General features: G+C 42.7%; 1 protein-coding gene across 1 annotated transcript; it reads right to left on the reverse strand.

The window, feature by feature from the left end:
* Positions 1 to 9,943: 9,943 nt before the first annotated feature.
* Positions 9,944 to 10,576, reverse strand: LOC136999520 (ribonuclease H-like). Its single transcript, XM_067353860.1, has one exon. It carries the CDS (start codon positions 10,574 to 10,576, stop codon positions 9,944 to 9,946), a length of 633 nt encoding a protein of 210 aa, XP_067209961.1.
* Positions 10,577 to 14,098: the final 3,522 nt, after the last annotated feature.

A 14,098-nucleotide genomic window follows, 5' to 3' on the forward strand; every position in this document is an offset into this window, starting at 1 on the left:
TATTACGCATAAAAATACAGGACGCTACATCGATGTTTTGCAGAATATCGTAAACGCCTATAATCACACCCGTCATTCGAGCACCAGAATGCAACCGTATGTCGTTACGAGAAAAAATGCACGTATCGCGCGTGAAAATATAACGCGTCAATGGAGGAGCAACGACGACGAAGCGAACGAGAAACGTCGAAAGGCTAAATACCACGTCGGTGATCTCGTTCGTATCAGTAGAGCAAAAGTCGTCTTCGAGAAAGGATACGAGGCACGGTGGAGTGACGAGATATTTCGAATTCACCGTATACTCGATTGGCGAAAACCACGTGTGTACGAGCTGAGCGATTTAGCGGGAGACGTCATAGACGGCATTTTTTATGAACAAGAATTGGCTCGGGTTGAGAAAAATGTGCAGGAGGAGTTTATCATCGATCGTGTGATAAGAAGTCGGGGTCGCGGTAATAATAAACAGGTGCTGGTTAGCTGGCGTGGTTATCCCAGCAAGTTTGATTCTTGGATCCCTGCTTCGAGTTTAACCCCGCTTGTTCGAAATGAGGGCAGATCAATTTCTCTTGATTCTTCCCAGCAATAGTAGTATGCGTTATTTTCCGGACAATGCAACCACTTCCCTCATTACAGAATTACCCCATCCTATACACTTACACGGCGAATGGGAAGTCGCGCTTAACGAGATCCAATTTTCCACTACTTTTTTACACATAAACCACGGTGAAAATGTCATTAGATTCGTCGATATTGAAAATGGTCGCGAGACGAGGAAAGACGGGGCGACGTTAACGTCGACGCAAGGCGTAATACCGAATAGTATTTACAAAAATATCGAGGAACTTATCTCCGCTATTAATTCGGCATGCAAAAATGCGGATTCGCATATTAATTTGAAACTAGAAGACGCTAGTGGTGGTAAAATCTTGTTCAAGATTACATGCGATAAAAATAAATGCAATCTGATTCATCATATGAACATTTTCGATAATCTTCTACGAATACTTGGTTGCGGTGGGGTCATAACGACTAGTGAAATCGCATTCTATACCACGCTTACTGCAACTAATCCTAATTCCAAAGATATTTTTACAGCGCCTTTTATTAAACTCGAGTTTAAAAGGGAACAAGGAGGGCGCGCTGGAAATTTCTATACTGTCGAACCGCACGGATTGCTGCGCGGTATTCCCGATAAACTCTTTGTTTATTGTGATATTTGTGAACCTTATATAACCGGCGATGTGCAAACTCCACTTCTTCAAATAGTACCGGTCGAGCTGCAACATTACGGTCATTATTACGCGTGCGGAGCGAATCAAGTGAAACATTTCTCCGTCCCGCATTATATCATTACAACAAACGTATTTTCGCAAGATTGAAATAGATATAAAAGATCAATTCGGAAAAAAAATACCTTCCAATCGGGAACGCTGACGGTGACGTTGCACTTTAGACGTTTCCAGTGTGACGTGACGCTTTTTGAGCGCCGTCACAAGGGTGATAGTCCGGCCGAGGGAGCAAAGGGTCCTGGAGTTGCTCTTCGCGTTGAGAGAGCAACCCGCAAGACTCCACCATTTTCGCGCGTTATTCTGTATTTTGTTCCCGTTTTGTATGTTTATCGTTATTTAAGTTGTAAGGCGAGACCCCGTGCGGGCGGTGTTGGGCACTCTGTGCCTTCGGGCGAAGATGCAGCATCACCCCAGAGACCGGACGCCGGGGGATCATCAACGAGTGTCACGTGTTAGTGACCCCGCCGGAAAAAGGTCAAGTACCGCAACCCCGTCGCTTTCGCCATCCCAAAATGTAAAAGACTAATTCCGAATTGCTTTCAGCCGCCAACAGCAACGTAACGCAGCAGCGGACCTCGCTCGGCTGCAGACGGCGCCCAGGGCTCCGCGGATGCTGCATCCGGAAGGGCCGAAGTATGGCCCGGCCAGCCTAACCAGTCCTTCCCGAAATTATCAACGCGATACGAACCGACTGACTTGAAGAAGCCGCAGAAAGCAAGGGGGGGAGGGCGCCCTGGATGAACTGTGGGCGGTTCTCAGGGGTCCCCTTTTTTGGAAAATCGGCAGGATGCGCGGAAAGGCGACGTGGGATTCGAGAGACCAACGTGCAGAGCAGAGAAGATTTACTGTTCGGTGTGCCACACAAGAGTAAGGACCAGCTCCTGAACTCAGCCCGACGTCGCCGAGGACTTTGAACCACTGTAAGCCGCCTCTCGGGTAGCCGTAGAGTTCCGTCCGGTTATGGCTGGTAGCATAAGTCTAAAATTCTGTATTTAGTGTCTCTCACACGACTAACCGCGATTTTGTTACCGTGAGCGTGTTTTTGGCGCTAAGTTACCGCATATCCAGCCGGCTCCGGATATTGCGTCAAAGTCTCTTCATCTTGCGTGAATCAAGCACCAACAGTCTCTCTCTCGTTACCGTTTCGATTGCCGTTCCGTTTCGTTACTGTGTTACCGCACCGTCTTTCCGTTGCCGTTTCTTTTTGGAGATACCGTTTGTTTGCTACCGTTTTCTTATGATACCGTCTTTGTTACCGTTTTCCGCGTTACCTTAATATCGAAAACTATTGCGATTCGATGTCTGCGGGCGAATTTTGCGCGGAAACGTTCTCTGCGAGACGGCTGTTACCGTCACTTTAGCGTCTTGGCGAGAAACGAGAAAAATCCGCGAAAATAGCCGCTCCGCGACATATCAATTCTGGCCGTTAGGCTATCGTCGTTCGAATTTTATTTATTCGGCCTTCACCAGTCGCGTCGTGTTATCGTAATACAAGCCATCTGTTTCACTGAATATCGTTGGATCTATCGCCAATTTTCGTGATCGCGTCTCCGAAATCTCATATCGTTACCGAAATTCATTCTTGTTACCGATTTATTGGGCGAATTGCCTTCCTACCGTCGTATTAAACTATCTCCGCCGTATTGGTTCAGGCCGAACCGTTTACTCATCTTTAATCCATGTTAACCAAATTGTTGAAATACATTATTGTTAAATCTTGATCATTGAGTTGTCCTTGTGTTCGCCTCACACTCCAGACTCTCAACGTAAAGTAAAAGAACTGCGCCCCTCTGCCATATACTGAGCGGAGAGCGGCCGGACATATTATAAGGATTATCTAAGTTACCGTTATCGCGGTGCAATTACACGCACCTGGCGCCCATTTCCGGTTACCGATATCGCGAGTTACCTTGCTCCCGACGTGCGTAGAATACTGCGAGTTACCGAATCGAGCATTTATTGCCGATACCGCGAGTTACCGAGCAGAGCTGTCAGTTTTCCCCGGAGAGCTCCACACGCACACAATCGAAACCCGCTGACGTCACGTGTCCGTGTGCGCTCGGCTGTCGACTGATAGAAGTGAGCGGACCTACGTCTTGTATCTCCTTCCCACCAAGCCTAGCATCAAACCGGTTTTGACGCTCGCACCATTTCTTCTGCCAAGCGTTGGCAGCAAAAATGCTTTCCCGAATTTTGCTCCACGCGACTAAGTCGACTAGCGGCGTGTTGCTTTTGCTCGACGCGATATTTTTCTGAGATTTACAGTCTTTTATGAAACATATATCATATTCATATTAAAAAAATATTTTAACATTATGTATTTGCAGAATATGATTTTTCACGTTAATGTATAAAATAAGAATAAAGTAATAAAAATTATATATCGCAATATATAAATAAAACAAGTAACATTTCTGCAATTTTAGTAAAAAAACATTTTTCCTATTAAAACATATTAACATGAGTTAATTGCGACAAAAATAAGCTTTAAACATATTTAATATATTATTTATTTATTTATATGTTCCAATTTTACACATTAACGTGAAAAATCACATTATAAATGCATATCTTTTGTAAATAGCAAGATACATTGAGAAGTAAAGGAAAGAATTGATTGAAAATAAAAGAAACATGTTTTACTTAAAAAATATTTATGACTATCTTATTTAACACAAAAGTAATCTGGACAAAGCATACCAATGTGATTATACATCGGATAGTTTAGTATTTTAACTTTATTTTAACCATTTTAATATAGTGGTCTTCCGCACCACCCAAAAGGTTCCACTAATGGTGCGTTAGATTTTTTCAAGTGGATCTTCACCAGGAGCCCTATTGTACTACTTTTCATTTTTCTTTATACATTATCTTTATATAGATATGGTGTCGTTTGCAGACAAGATACTTATCATACACTTGTCGGTCATAAATGTGGTGTCATTTGTAGACAAAATACTTGTTACATATCGTTTACAAGTGTCATTTGCAGACAAAATACTTGTTACATTTCTGTCGTTTATAAATGTGGTGTCCTTTATAGACATATTAATAAAATTTTATTTATCTTAATTAAAAATGATAAGGGTCAACAAATGATAAAATTATAAAAGGAAAGGAGCAATAGGAATCAACACGCTAGATTTTAGTGCGAACGAACTTGTATTGAGTTATAATAACATTAATATAAACAGACATTTCATAGCCTGTCATCAGGCTATCCTTAGTGTGAAATAAATAAAATACATATGAAAACGCACGCTGCTTTACATTAAGATCTGAGTTAAAACAAATATAATTTAGACGCAAGATTTGTTGTAAAATTAATTAAAAAAGTTAGTTTTAACATTGATATAATCAATGTTAGCTCGTCGGTTTTACAAATAAAAGATAAAAGAAAAAAATTAAAAATTAAAAAAAGTGATGGCAAAAAGACCTGTTTTTTAGCCTATTTTTTGGACCTCAAATTTCAAACTTTTTTTTATGCCAAATAGTACTGTATGATGGAACATTAATCCCAGAGAAATTTTAAGATGAGCATAAGCGCGGTTCCGGAGATATAAAGAGTTGAAAGTGATGATTTCTCATAATCCATGAAAGTACATGAAACTCTTTAAGTATCCATACCAAGGAATAAAATATATATAACGAAGTGAAACATACCATTTCTTATGGATTTTTATGCCGGATTGAAATATGACCTTAGTTTTCGTCTAGCATAAAAATTCCCCGAAATAGATGGAGTTGAAGTGACACGTGACACCGCTTTTCACGGATCGAGATGCTTTTCTGCTGAGAGTCCCCTTGCTTCTTACAGATTGGGGTGCTTTTTTAAGGTGAGTCCCCTTGCCTCTCACAGATTAGGGTGCTTTTTTAAGGTGAGTCCCCTTGCCTCTCACAGATTGGGGTGCTTTTTTAAGGTGAGTCTCCTTGCCTCTCATGCAGGATTGTTTTGTGAATCGTGATAGATACATTGCATATTTCAGGATTGGGTATTTGTATCCCATGGTATTGAGCAAATCCAAGGAACCATACAATTGTCATTACATGACTGCAACAATCTGCAGTCCAAGCATCACTTTGACAAGTACAATAGTACTCACGAATAGAATCCCGTCCAGTTTTTGCTTTATCTATCAAAACAAAAATGTAGTGATACTGACCACCACGGTAACGAGATTTCATATGCGCCTTAATCAATGTAGGTTCTTCAACTGAGATACCATACTTCTCATAGTTCAAAGCTGCTGACGGGTGCTTCGGTCTTGGATTAAACTTCTGCACCAAGAATATTCCTTCTTTCTGATGCTCTGCATAGTATAAAATTGCATTGCGTATTTGATAAGGTCCGAGACTCAAGTAGTACAGATCATCCATCGAAAGTTCAGGAAATCCAATGAGTCGATTATTTTCTTCATTATCGAGTAATGTATACTCGACTCCAAAGAATGGTGCTCTCAGTTGAGGAAGATTGAATTCTTGGATGATTTGCAAACGATTAGGGACGTTAAGTCGAGATTTCAGAGTCTGTGCTATGCCTTCATGCATAATATCATTCAGAATTGGTTTGTGGAATAAATTCAAGAGGGCAAAAACGATATAGAGAGAGTCGAGATCGTGTTTAGAGTTCTATTATGTGCTGGCAAAGAGAAAATCTTGAATTTTTTCTTGAGGCGACCGAAGACTTGCTCTATCACCCAGTGACATTTGGTTACACATCTTGAAGCATTTGCTTCTGCGGTATTGAGTTGGCCAAGTCCTGGACAATAAGCTTTCAAATTCTTCTCTTCAGTTAGGAAATTCAGCACATCACGAAAACCTCTATCAACTAATATTGTATCACTCTCATGAATAGTATGCAAGTCGTTCGCGTATCTCTGGAAACAATCCCGTAATATTGTCACATTATTATGCGTTGCGTCAAATGGTCCAAAAACGTATAGAATGAAACCATCTAAAGAGCAACCTACTATAGGTTTGACCAGCGGCATTTTTTTCTGCTCACTCCACATATGTTTTTGTCCTGCATAATTCGCAGATTTTTGTGCTAGGCGATAGGTGGCATCGAATACTATGCAGGCTTTATTGTCGGGAATGTCGAATAGTACTTTTGACATTGGTGTCGTATGAGCAAGGAATACTGAGCGATCATTCCGATTGATGAATTGTGGAACGAAGTTTTTATGGAAATCTTCTCTTGCTGAATTCATATGATTTTCAATAGTCCTCCGACAAACACCGAATAAGAATGAAAGTTGTTCATCAGAAAGAGAAGTTCGCATTTTACAAAGTAAAACAGCAACATGCTTAGGTTGACATGTTACAGAAAAACTGCATACTGTTTGAAATTGTTCTTTATCGAGAGCAAACCAATTTTTGAAGGTCGTAATATCAATGGAGTCGATATTATCCACATCGAATATCTTCATTTTTCCCTTTCAGCTCTTGATAGTAAATAAACATAAGATCACTGACTGTTTTTTGTTCTTCAGCACTTACTTCTTTTGTAATTTACTTCACAAGTGGCCAAAATGTAGAATTATCGACATGATTGCTACACATACAAGCATTATATTTGGTCAAGAATTTATAATCCATGAGTAGTTTACAACGGATAATTCGGGAAATTGCGATCAACTTCGAGGAGTTTTCGCAGCCAAAAGTGCATCGCGAGTGAGAATTAATACCTTGACGATAAATCAAGAGATCAGGTATATCTGGATCATCATCCATCTGGGATCTTAAGATGATTTTTGACTGATTACTAAATTCGTAACAGTTTTTACATATTTTGCTCTGTAATGGAATGTGATTCAATTCTTCTAATTTCCGTTTCTTTGGATTATTTTTCCGCAAATTGTTAACCATTATCAACAAATTTGATGTGTCTTCGATAGGAAAAAACTTATCATTTTTCGATCTTTTTTGGTCATTACAGCCTAAACATTTAGTGAAAGGCATTGTCTTATTGAAGAATCAACGATCGTCAAGATATGAAAAAATATACCTGAAGAGACAAGAGAATGTAGAAAAAATTAAGATGAAACAAGAGAAAAGTAGCGAGAAACCATAGATATATATAAAAATAGACCGAGCGCTTATATGACACAAGTTAAAGTATCGTACAAACAAAAAAATGGAAAACAAACAAGCAAGAATAGAATAGAATACATTAGAATAGTATGTAAATAGATTCTTGGAATATACTTCATGTGATAGTACAGTATTTCAACTGCGAGAGAACTTGTTAATGCGTCATGTAGCGAGACTTTATCTTTCAGGATGCTTTATAAAGCACGTCTCCCCCCCCCCCTCTCCGCCATAAATGAAATAGCGGTGAATAGTAGATCGTTCATTCTCTAAACAATGAATTCATTCGATAGAATATATCCTCAATATTACATGAACTTCAGCCACGTATTTTTTTTTATGCGATATACCCTGACTGGAAATCATCACTTTCACCCCTTTGTATCTCCGGAATCGTGCCTATGTTCATCTTGAAATTTTACTGAGATTTAATGTTTCATCTAATAGTACTATTTTGCATAAAAAAAAGTTCGAAATTCGAGGTCCAAAAAATGGGCTAAATTTGCCATCACTCTTTGTCAAAAATTTTATAAAAAAAGTTAATTAAAATAAAATAAAATAATAAAATTAATTAAAATCATTTAATATTCGAGATCAACAAGTTAAAGAAAAGTTAGTCAATAAAAAAATAATAAAATAAAATAAAATAAAATTTATAAAATTTATGTTAAGATAAATAATAGTTTTTTATTATTGTATGATCTCTTCCCCGACTGCCTCTTTTGTTCCCCCGGCCACCTCCTCTTCTTATTACTCCAGAAGGACCTAGTCTTATATAGTTTTCGAATTGTGCATTTTGTCGAGCGTACCACCGTGCACGCGACCAACCACCTCCTCTTCTTTTTTTTTCTAAAAAATACACACATTTATTGATTAATAATTTAAAACAGTTATGCATATGAATAAATCATTTAGTTGCAAAAAAATAAATAAATATCAATATATATGAAAGAGGCTAGAAGAAAGAGGCGAGAAATTTTTTATGTTTCGTATAGAAACTTGATTCGTCTGCAATGAGACATTAAAATGTACACTGATCTCAGATTCGAGACATTAAAGTGTACGAAAATTGCATACATCGATTTTATTATTCAAGAATCAGAATGTATGATTAAAGTAAGGAAGTTATTTGAAAGAAAGGAAGATGAGAGAAAAAATATAAGAGATAAAAAAATTCGCACTAACAACCAGCAGTGGCTCCATTAGCCTCTTTCATATATATTAATATGATATTATCACATTAGCCTATTCCTCATATGGAAAATTCTTTGATATTGTGTTTAAATTAATAAATAATGTACCATTATCGCCGGCTTGTTCCGACTGCTGCTGCTGTTGCTGTTGCTGTTGCTGCTCGTCTCTCGGTTCTGGTTCTCTCTCCACTTCTTTTTCTTTTAATTTTTCTGTTATTAAATTGAGCTGTTGTTGCATTTTTTTTATTTCTTGTTGTTGATGCAACATTAGTTGCATCATTTGCTGCACATTTGTCGTGTTTTCTAGGGACAAATTTCCCACGTCCATTATATTTTCCTCTGCAAAAATTAATACATATTTATTAAATTATATATATACAGGGTGTCCCATTATAAAACATCCACACAAATTACTCCAAAGATAAGGGTGATAGCAAAAAATAACCTTAACAAACGTTGTAGGATTAAAAGGGGGCCAACTGAGGGTGACCTTGACTTTGACCTCGCAGTTGATTTTCAAGGTCATTTAAAGGTTAGAGTTATTTTTTTAAATGGAAACCCCTATTTTTAATTCCAAAATCTAATCGCTGGTGTCAAGAGCTTTTCAAAACACTATAATAAAGTTATTTTTTATTAAGTACTTTTCGAGTTATGAGGCTTGTAAATTACAGTATTTTGACATAAAATACAAAATATCTTGTAAAACATTCATATTTTGGGAATTTTACCTTAATACTTTTATGCATAAAATAATGAGACGAATCAATTGGTATAAAAAAAACACATAGTTGCTTTCAAGAAAAAGTATGCAGTTGCATGTCGCAAACTACATATTTTTTCTTGAAAGCAACTATGTGTTTTCTTTATACCAATTGATTTGTCTCATTATTTTATGCATAAAAGTATTAAGGTAAGATTCCCAAAAATTGAATGTTTTACAAGATATTTTGTATTTTATGTCAAAATACTGTAATTCCGTTCCTCATTCGAAGCACCGCCCACGGCACCCAGACAATTGTCCATTGTGCCTCCCTTCATAAACCTACTCATGAGAGACCTGTTTTCCTCCAAAAGAGAATCAGATCCCTCACCGGCAGCTCCCTGATCTGCTCGGGCCCAAGTAGTGCTGAGCCCAGCATCCTATGTCTCAGCCCTGCATATGCAGGACAGTCGCTGAGTACATGAAGGCTTGTTTCCTCGTCGTCTCCACATGCCCTGCACCTGGATGTATCGCTACGCCCAAGCTTATGCATATGGTAGTTTAAGGTGCCATGCCCCGTCAGTATCTATACCACTGTCCTGGCATTTCTCCTACTCAGAGCCCTTATGCTCCAAGCCAGTTCTCTATTAGGAGTACCTCCCATCAAAGCTCTAGCCTGTCTGCATTTGGACAGATTTCACTCTCCAGTGTCTTAAATGTTCTCTGCGGAGCCATTCTTTGATTCTCGCCCTTCCTAGACAAAAGTAAATTCCCAGAGCCGGCCCCGGTCCTACCATCGTTATTTCTGAACCAGCTCTTGCCAGCTGGTCCGCCCATTCATTACCCTGGATGCCTGAGTGTCCCGGCACCCAGGTAACGATGACTTCTCTTTCTCTCGCCAATTCGTCCAGAATGCCTCTGCACTCCTGAACCAACCGCGATGTTATTGTCGGAGCCTCCAGCGCCATAATGGTCGCCTGGCTGTCCGTACAAATTCTGATGTGCTTTCCCGCTTCTTCCCTATTCCGCACGGTATGAGCACAGCTTAGGATAGCCACAATCTCTGCTTGAAATACCGTGGCATAACTATCGAGAGAAATGCTCTCCTTCCATCCCTCTCGACTGCCAAAGAAACCGGCCCCGGAGCCCGTGTCCGTCTTGGAGCCGTCCGTATACCAGACATCCCCTCCACGCACTCGAGCCCCTAAGTTTCCACCTTCCTTTTCCAACTCCTCCGACCTCGGTATATGCACTTTAAAGCGCCTATCAGAAACCCGACTAATAGGTATTCTGTCCTGTCGCATCTCAAATATCGGATCCAACAGAACGTCTTCTGGCAGCCTCGTATGCCAGGCTCCCTTCTTCTATTTTAGTTCTCATCTCAGACGGTATGCCCCCATTGCTGCAGCAGCCACCACCACCTAGTGAAACGGTTCAATACCGAACATTAAGCCCATCGCCGCCACTGGTGTTGTAACCATAGCACCCAGGGCCCCCCTTAAAATCAGAGCCCTGTCATGCTCTAGCGCGACTTTGACTGTTTTCTTCCGCACCCTAGTCCACCATACCACAGCTGCGTATGTGAGTCTGAGGCGAAGTATGGCTGCGTAGATCCAACGTATCATACTCGGTTTTAAACCCCAAGTCTGGCCAAAGGTCCTTCTGCACATCCAAAAATACTGGCACAAGCTTTTGTACCGGCTACGAAGGTGCTCCTCCCAAAGCAGTTTCCTATCCAGGATAACTCCTAGATATTTCACTGATTCGATCGGAACTAACCTTACTCCTTCAAGAGTGGGTCCCACAATGGTGCCCATCTTGTATTTGCGAGTGAAGACAGTAAGACCGGTTTTCAGTGGATTTACTGTTAAACCCGTCCTCTGACACCACTCTTCTACGACTTACAGTGCCCTCTGAATGAGCTCTAGAAGCGTCTCTAGAAAGGGGCATCGCACAAGTATTGCCACGTCATCCGCGTAGCCTTGTGCAGTAAAGCCCCTATCGTCCAGTGCCTTTAATAATCCATTTGCTACCAGGCACCATAAAAGTGGGAAGAGTACTCCACCCTGCAGGCAGCCTCTTTTCACCCAACCACAAACTTTCGCAGTTCCTAGCGAAGTCATCACACGCCTTCCTAGTATGCCCCGGATCCACTCGACGAGCTTCATCGAGACACCTCTTCTGGCGGCTTCCTCACACACCACCTCGTGCGGTGTGTTGTTAAAGGCGCCCTCTATGTCCAAGAAAGCACCCACTGCGTAGCCCTTCCTTTCCAGCTGCTCCTCAATAAACGTTACTGTCTGATGTAGAGCAGTCTCGGTGGAATAGCCCGGACGGTACGTGTGCTGATTTTTATAAAGAGGATGCCTCCACAGAGTTGTTTTCCTCAGATAGGCGTCCACCAGCTTCTCCAATGTCTTAAGGAGAAACAATGTTAGGCTAATTGGCCTGAAATCCTTTGCCTTAGTGTAGCTCGTTCTTCCTGCCTTTGGGATAAATACTACTCTGGCCAGTTTCCATGCGCTGGGTGTGTAGCCCAGCGCGATGCATGCTCTTAAGGTTCGAGTAGGTGGGCCCACGATCTGTCAGTCCCTCTTGTAGAAGAGCTGGAAAGACGCCATCCGGTCCCGTTGACTTGTAGGATTTAAAGGTGTTAATTGCCCATTTGACCTTCTCGGGCATGACAATCTTGGCCGCCATTTACCAATTCGCTTGTCGGGCTCTTCTGAGTGAGCCCGGCTCTTTATATGCAGATAGTTCTCCCGGCTCCCTATGGAAGCCCGGAAAGCTCACTTTCAGTAGATGCTCCAGACATCGCTCTCCAGTCACCACCGTCCCATCAGGGAGTGCGATAACTTCTAGGGTTGCATCCGGGTTCCTAGCGAGGATCCTGCAGATTCTTGCCATTTCGGGCATTCTCTCCACTTCCTCGCAAAACTTCCTCCAGCTTTCCTGTTTCGCCCTAACCACAGAGTCTCTATATTTCTTCTGTGCTCTCTTAAAGAGCTCCCAGTCGGATTGACGGCCCGTGTTCCTAGCTCTATTCCAGGTTCTGCGAGCCGCCACTCTGAGACACTGCAGTCCAGAGGTCCACCAGGTAGTTCCTCTACTATTTGTAGCCGCCCTTTCGGGGCAATTACCTTTGTAGCAGTTTACCAGAAACCTCTGCAAGTAGTCCACACAAGTCTTCAGTTCGTCTTCTGTTCCGTGCCTCTTAGGGAAGCCTCTGAGACTGCTGGCCAGATCTTCCCTATAAGAGTCCCACTTGGTTCTCCTTGGGTTCCTGAATTTGACCTTCTTCCCCCTAGCCTTAGATATCTTGAAAGTGATCTGCCTGTGGTCTGAGAGCGAGGGCTCCGTCGAGACCCTCCACTCCACTACCTCCTGTAACAACTGCCTGGAACAGACAGTGATGTCGAGCACTTCTCTTCTCGCTATAGTGCAGAAGGTGGGCTGGTCTCCTGTGTTTAAAATCTCCAGATCCGTAAATGCTAGGAATTCCAACACTTTTATTCCTCTTTCATTGATGTCCGAGCTTCCCCACACAATGTGATGCGTGTTAGCGTCACATCCCATGATCAGGAGAAGCCGTTTCTCTTGGCAGTATTCTGCCAGTTTTATCACCGGTGCAGGCGGCACTGCCTCCCCCTCGTTATGAGAGAAGTAGGCTGAGCAAACAACCAATTTTTTCCTATCACCGGAGTCAGTAGTAAAATCCACTTCTACAGCCGCAACGTCCCTGGAACACAGGTGAGGTATTAGCTGAGCTACCATACCCTTGACGGTCACGCAGGCCCTGGGCCGATCCACTGAAGGGGCCCTAAAGAGCTTACCGCAGGCCGCCAAGCCCCTGATGCAATCCCGGATTACCCAGGGTTCTTGCATCAGTGATATGCATGTTTGCTTTTCAGCTTGTTGCCTGGCCAAAACAGCCGAGGCCCCTTTGCTGTGATGCAGATTAATCTGGGTAAAGGCCACCCCTCCCGATCCCGCCATTTTACTACGAGACCGTTTAGGAGACTCCTCCTTATCCCCACTTACCCCCCCTTTGGCCCCACTTACCCGAAAGGCAATCCTATCGAGCCCAAAGAATGGTTTGAAGTCCAGCGTCCTCAATTTGAGGACACTAGACTTCGGGACACCGAGGACTAGGTTCCTACCTTCCTTGGTGGCCCCTACTCCCTCCGCGAACACCTTCCAGCTCCCGGTGACAAGACCCGGGTTCTGCTTCTCCAGCCGCTTCAAAACCGTGGCCGCGCCCTCGGAAAGTCCCAGGACCCAAACCACCGCCCTGTGCTGCCTTTGAAGCGCATCCATGCCCTTCACCTTGAGCTTGGCGCCCTCCCACGGAATGATGCCGCCGATCCGCCCCACGAGCCAACCCAGCGACGCCTCGTCCGCGCATCTTACCACCGCCGCACCGCTCCTTAGATAGGTGCTGTGGAATCTGGGCACCGGACCCTCTTGGATCCCGTCGATCGCTTTCGAGACCGCACCCCTCAACAGAGTCAACTGCTCTGCAGTGATTTCTGCCTCGGGGTAGCCCTCCACCACAATCACTCTCGCCAGAGGGTCGGCAGCGTCCGCATAAGCATGGTGCCCATCATGAGCCCTTTGCCTCTTCAATGGACAGCCGCCCGATAGAGGGGTTTCATTGGAGCCTTTCCGACGTTTACCGTCGGTGTGCCCCTTCACCACTTCCACCGGCGTACAAGGGGGAGCCACGGGAAGAGAGCGAGCCCCTTCCGGAGCTTCTGCTCTCATCCGCTTCGCCCTTCTTCTTTCGGCCCCGCACCGGTTTTTTTTAAAAGGAGGTGAAGCCTCCT

The sequence above is a fragment of the Linepithema humile genome, chromosome 4, assembly GCF_040581485.1.
Source record: "Linepithema humile isolate Giens D197 chromosome 4, Lhum_UNIL_v1.0, whole genome shotgun sequence".
NCBI classification, from domain to species: domain Eukaryota; kingdom Metazoa; phylum Arthropoda; class Insecta; order Hymenoptera; family Formicidae; genus Linepithema; species Linepithema humile.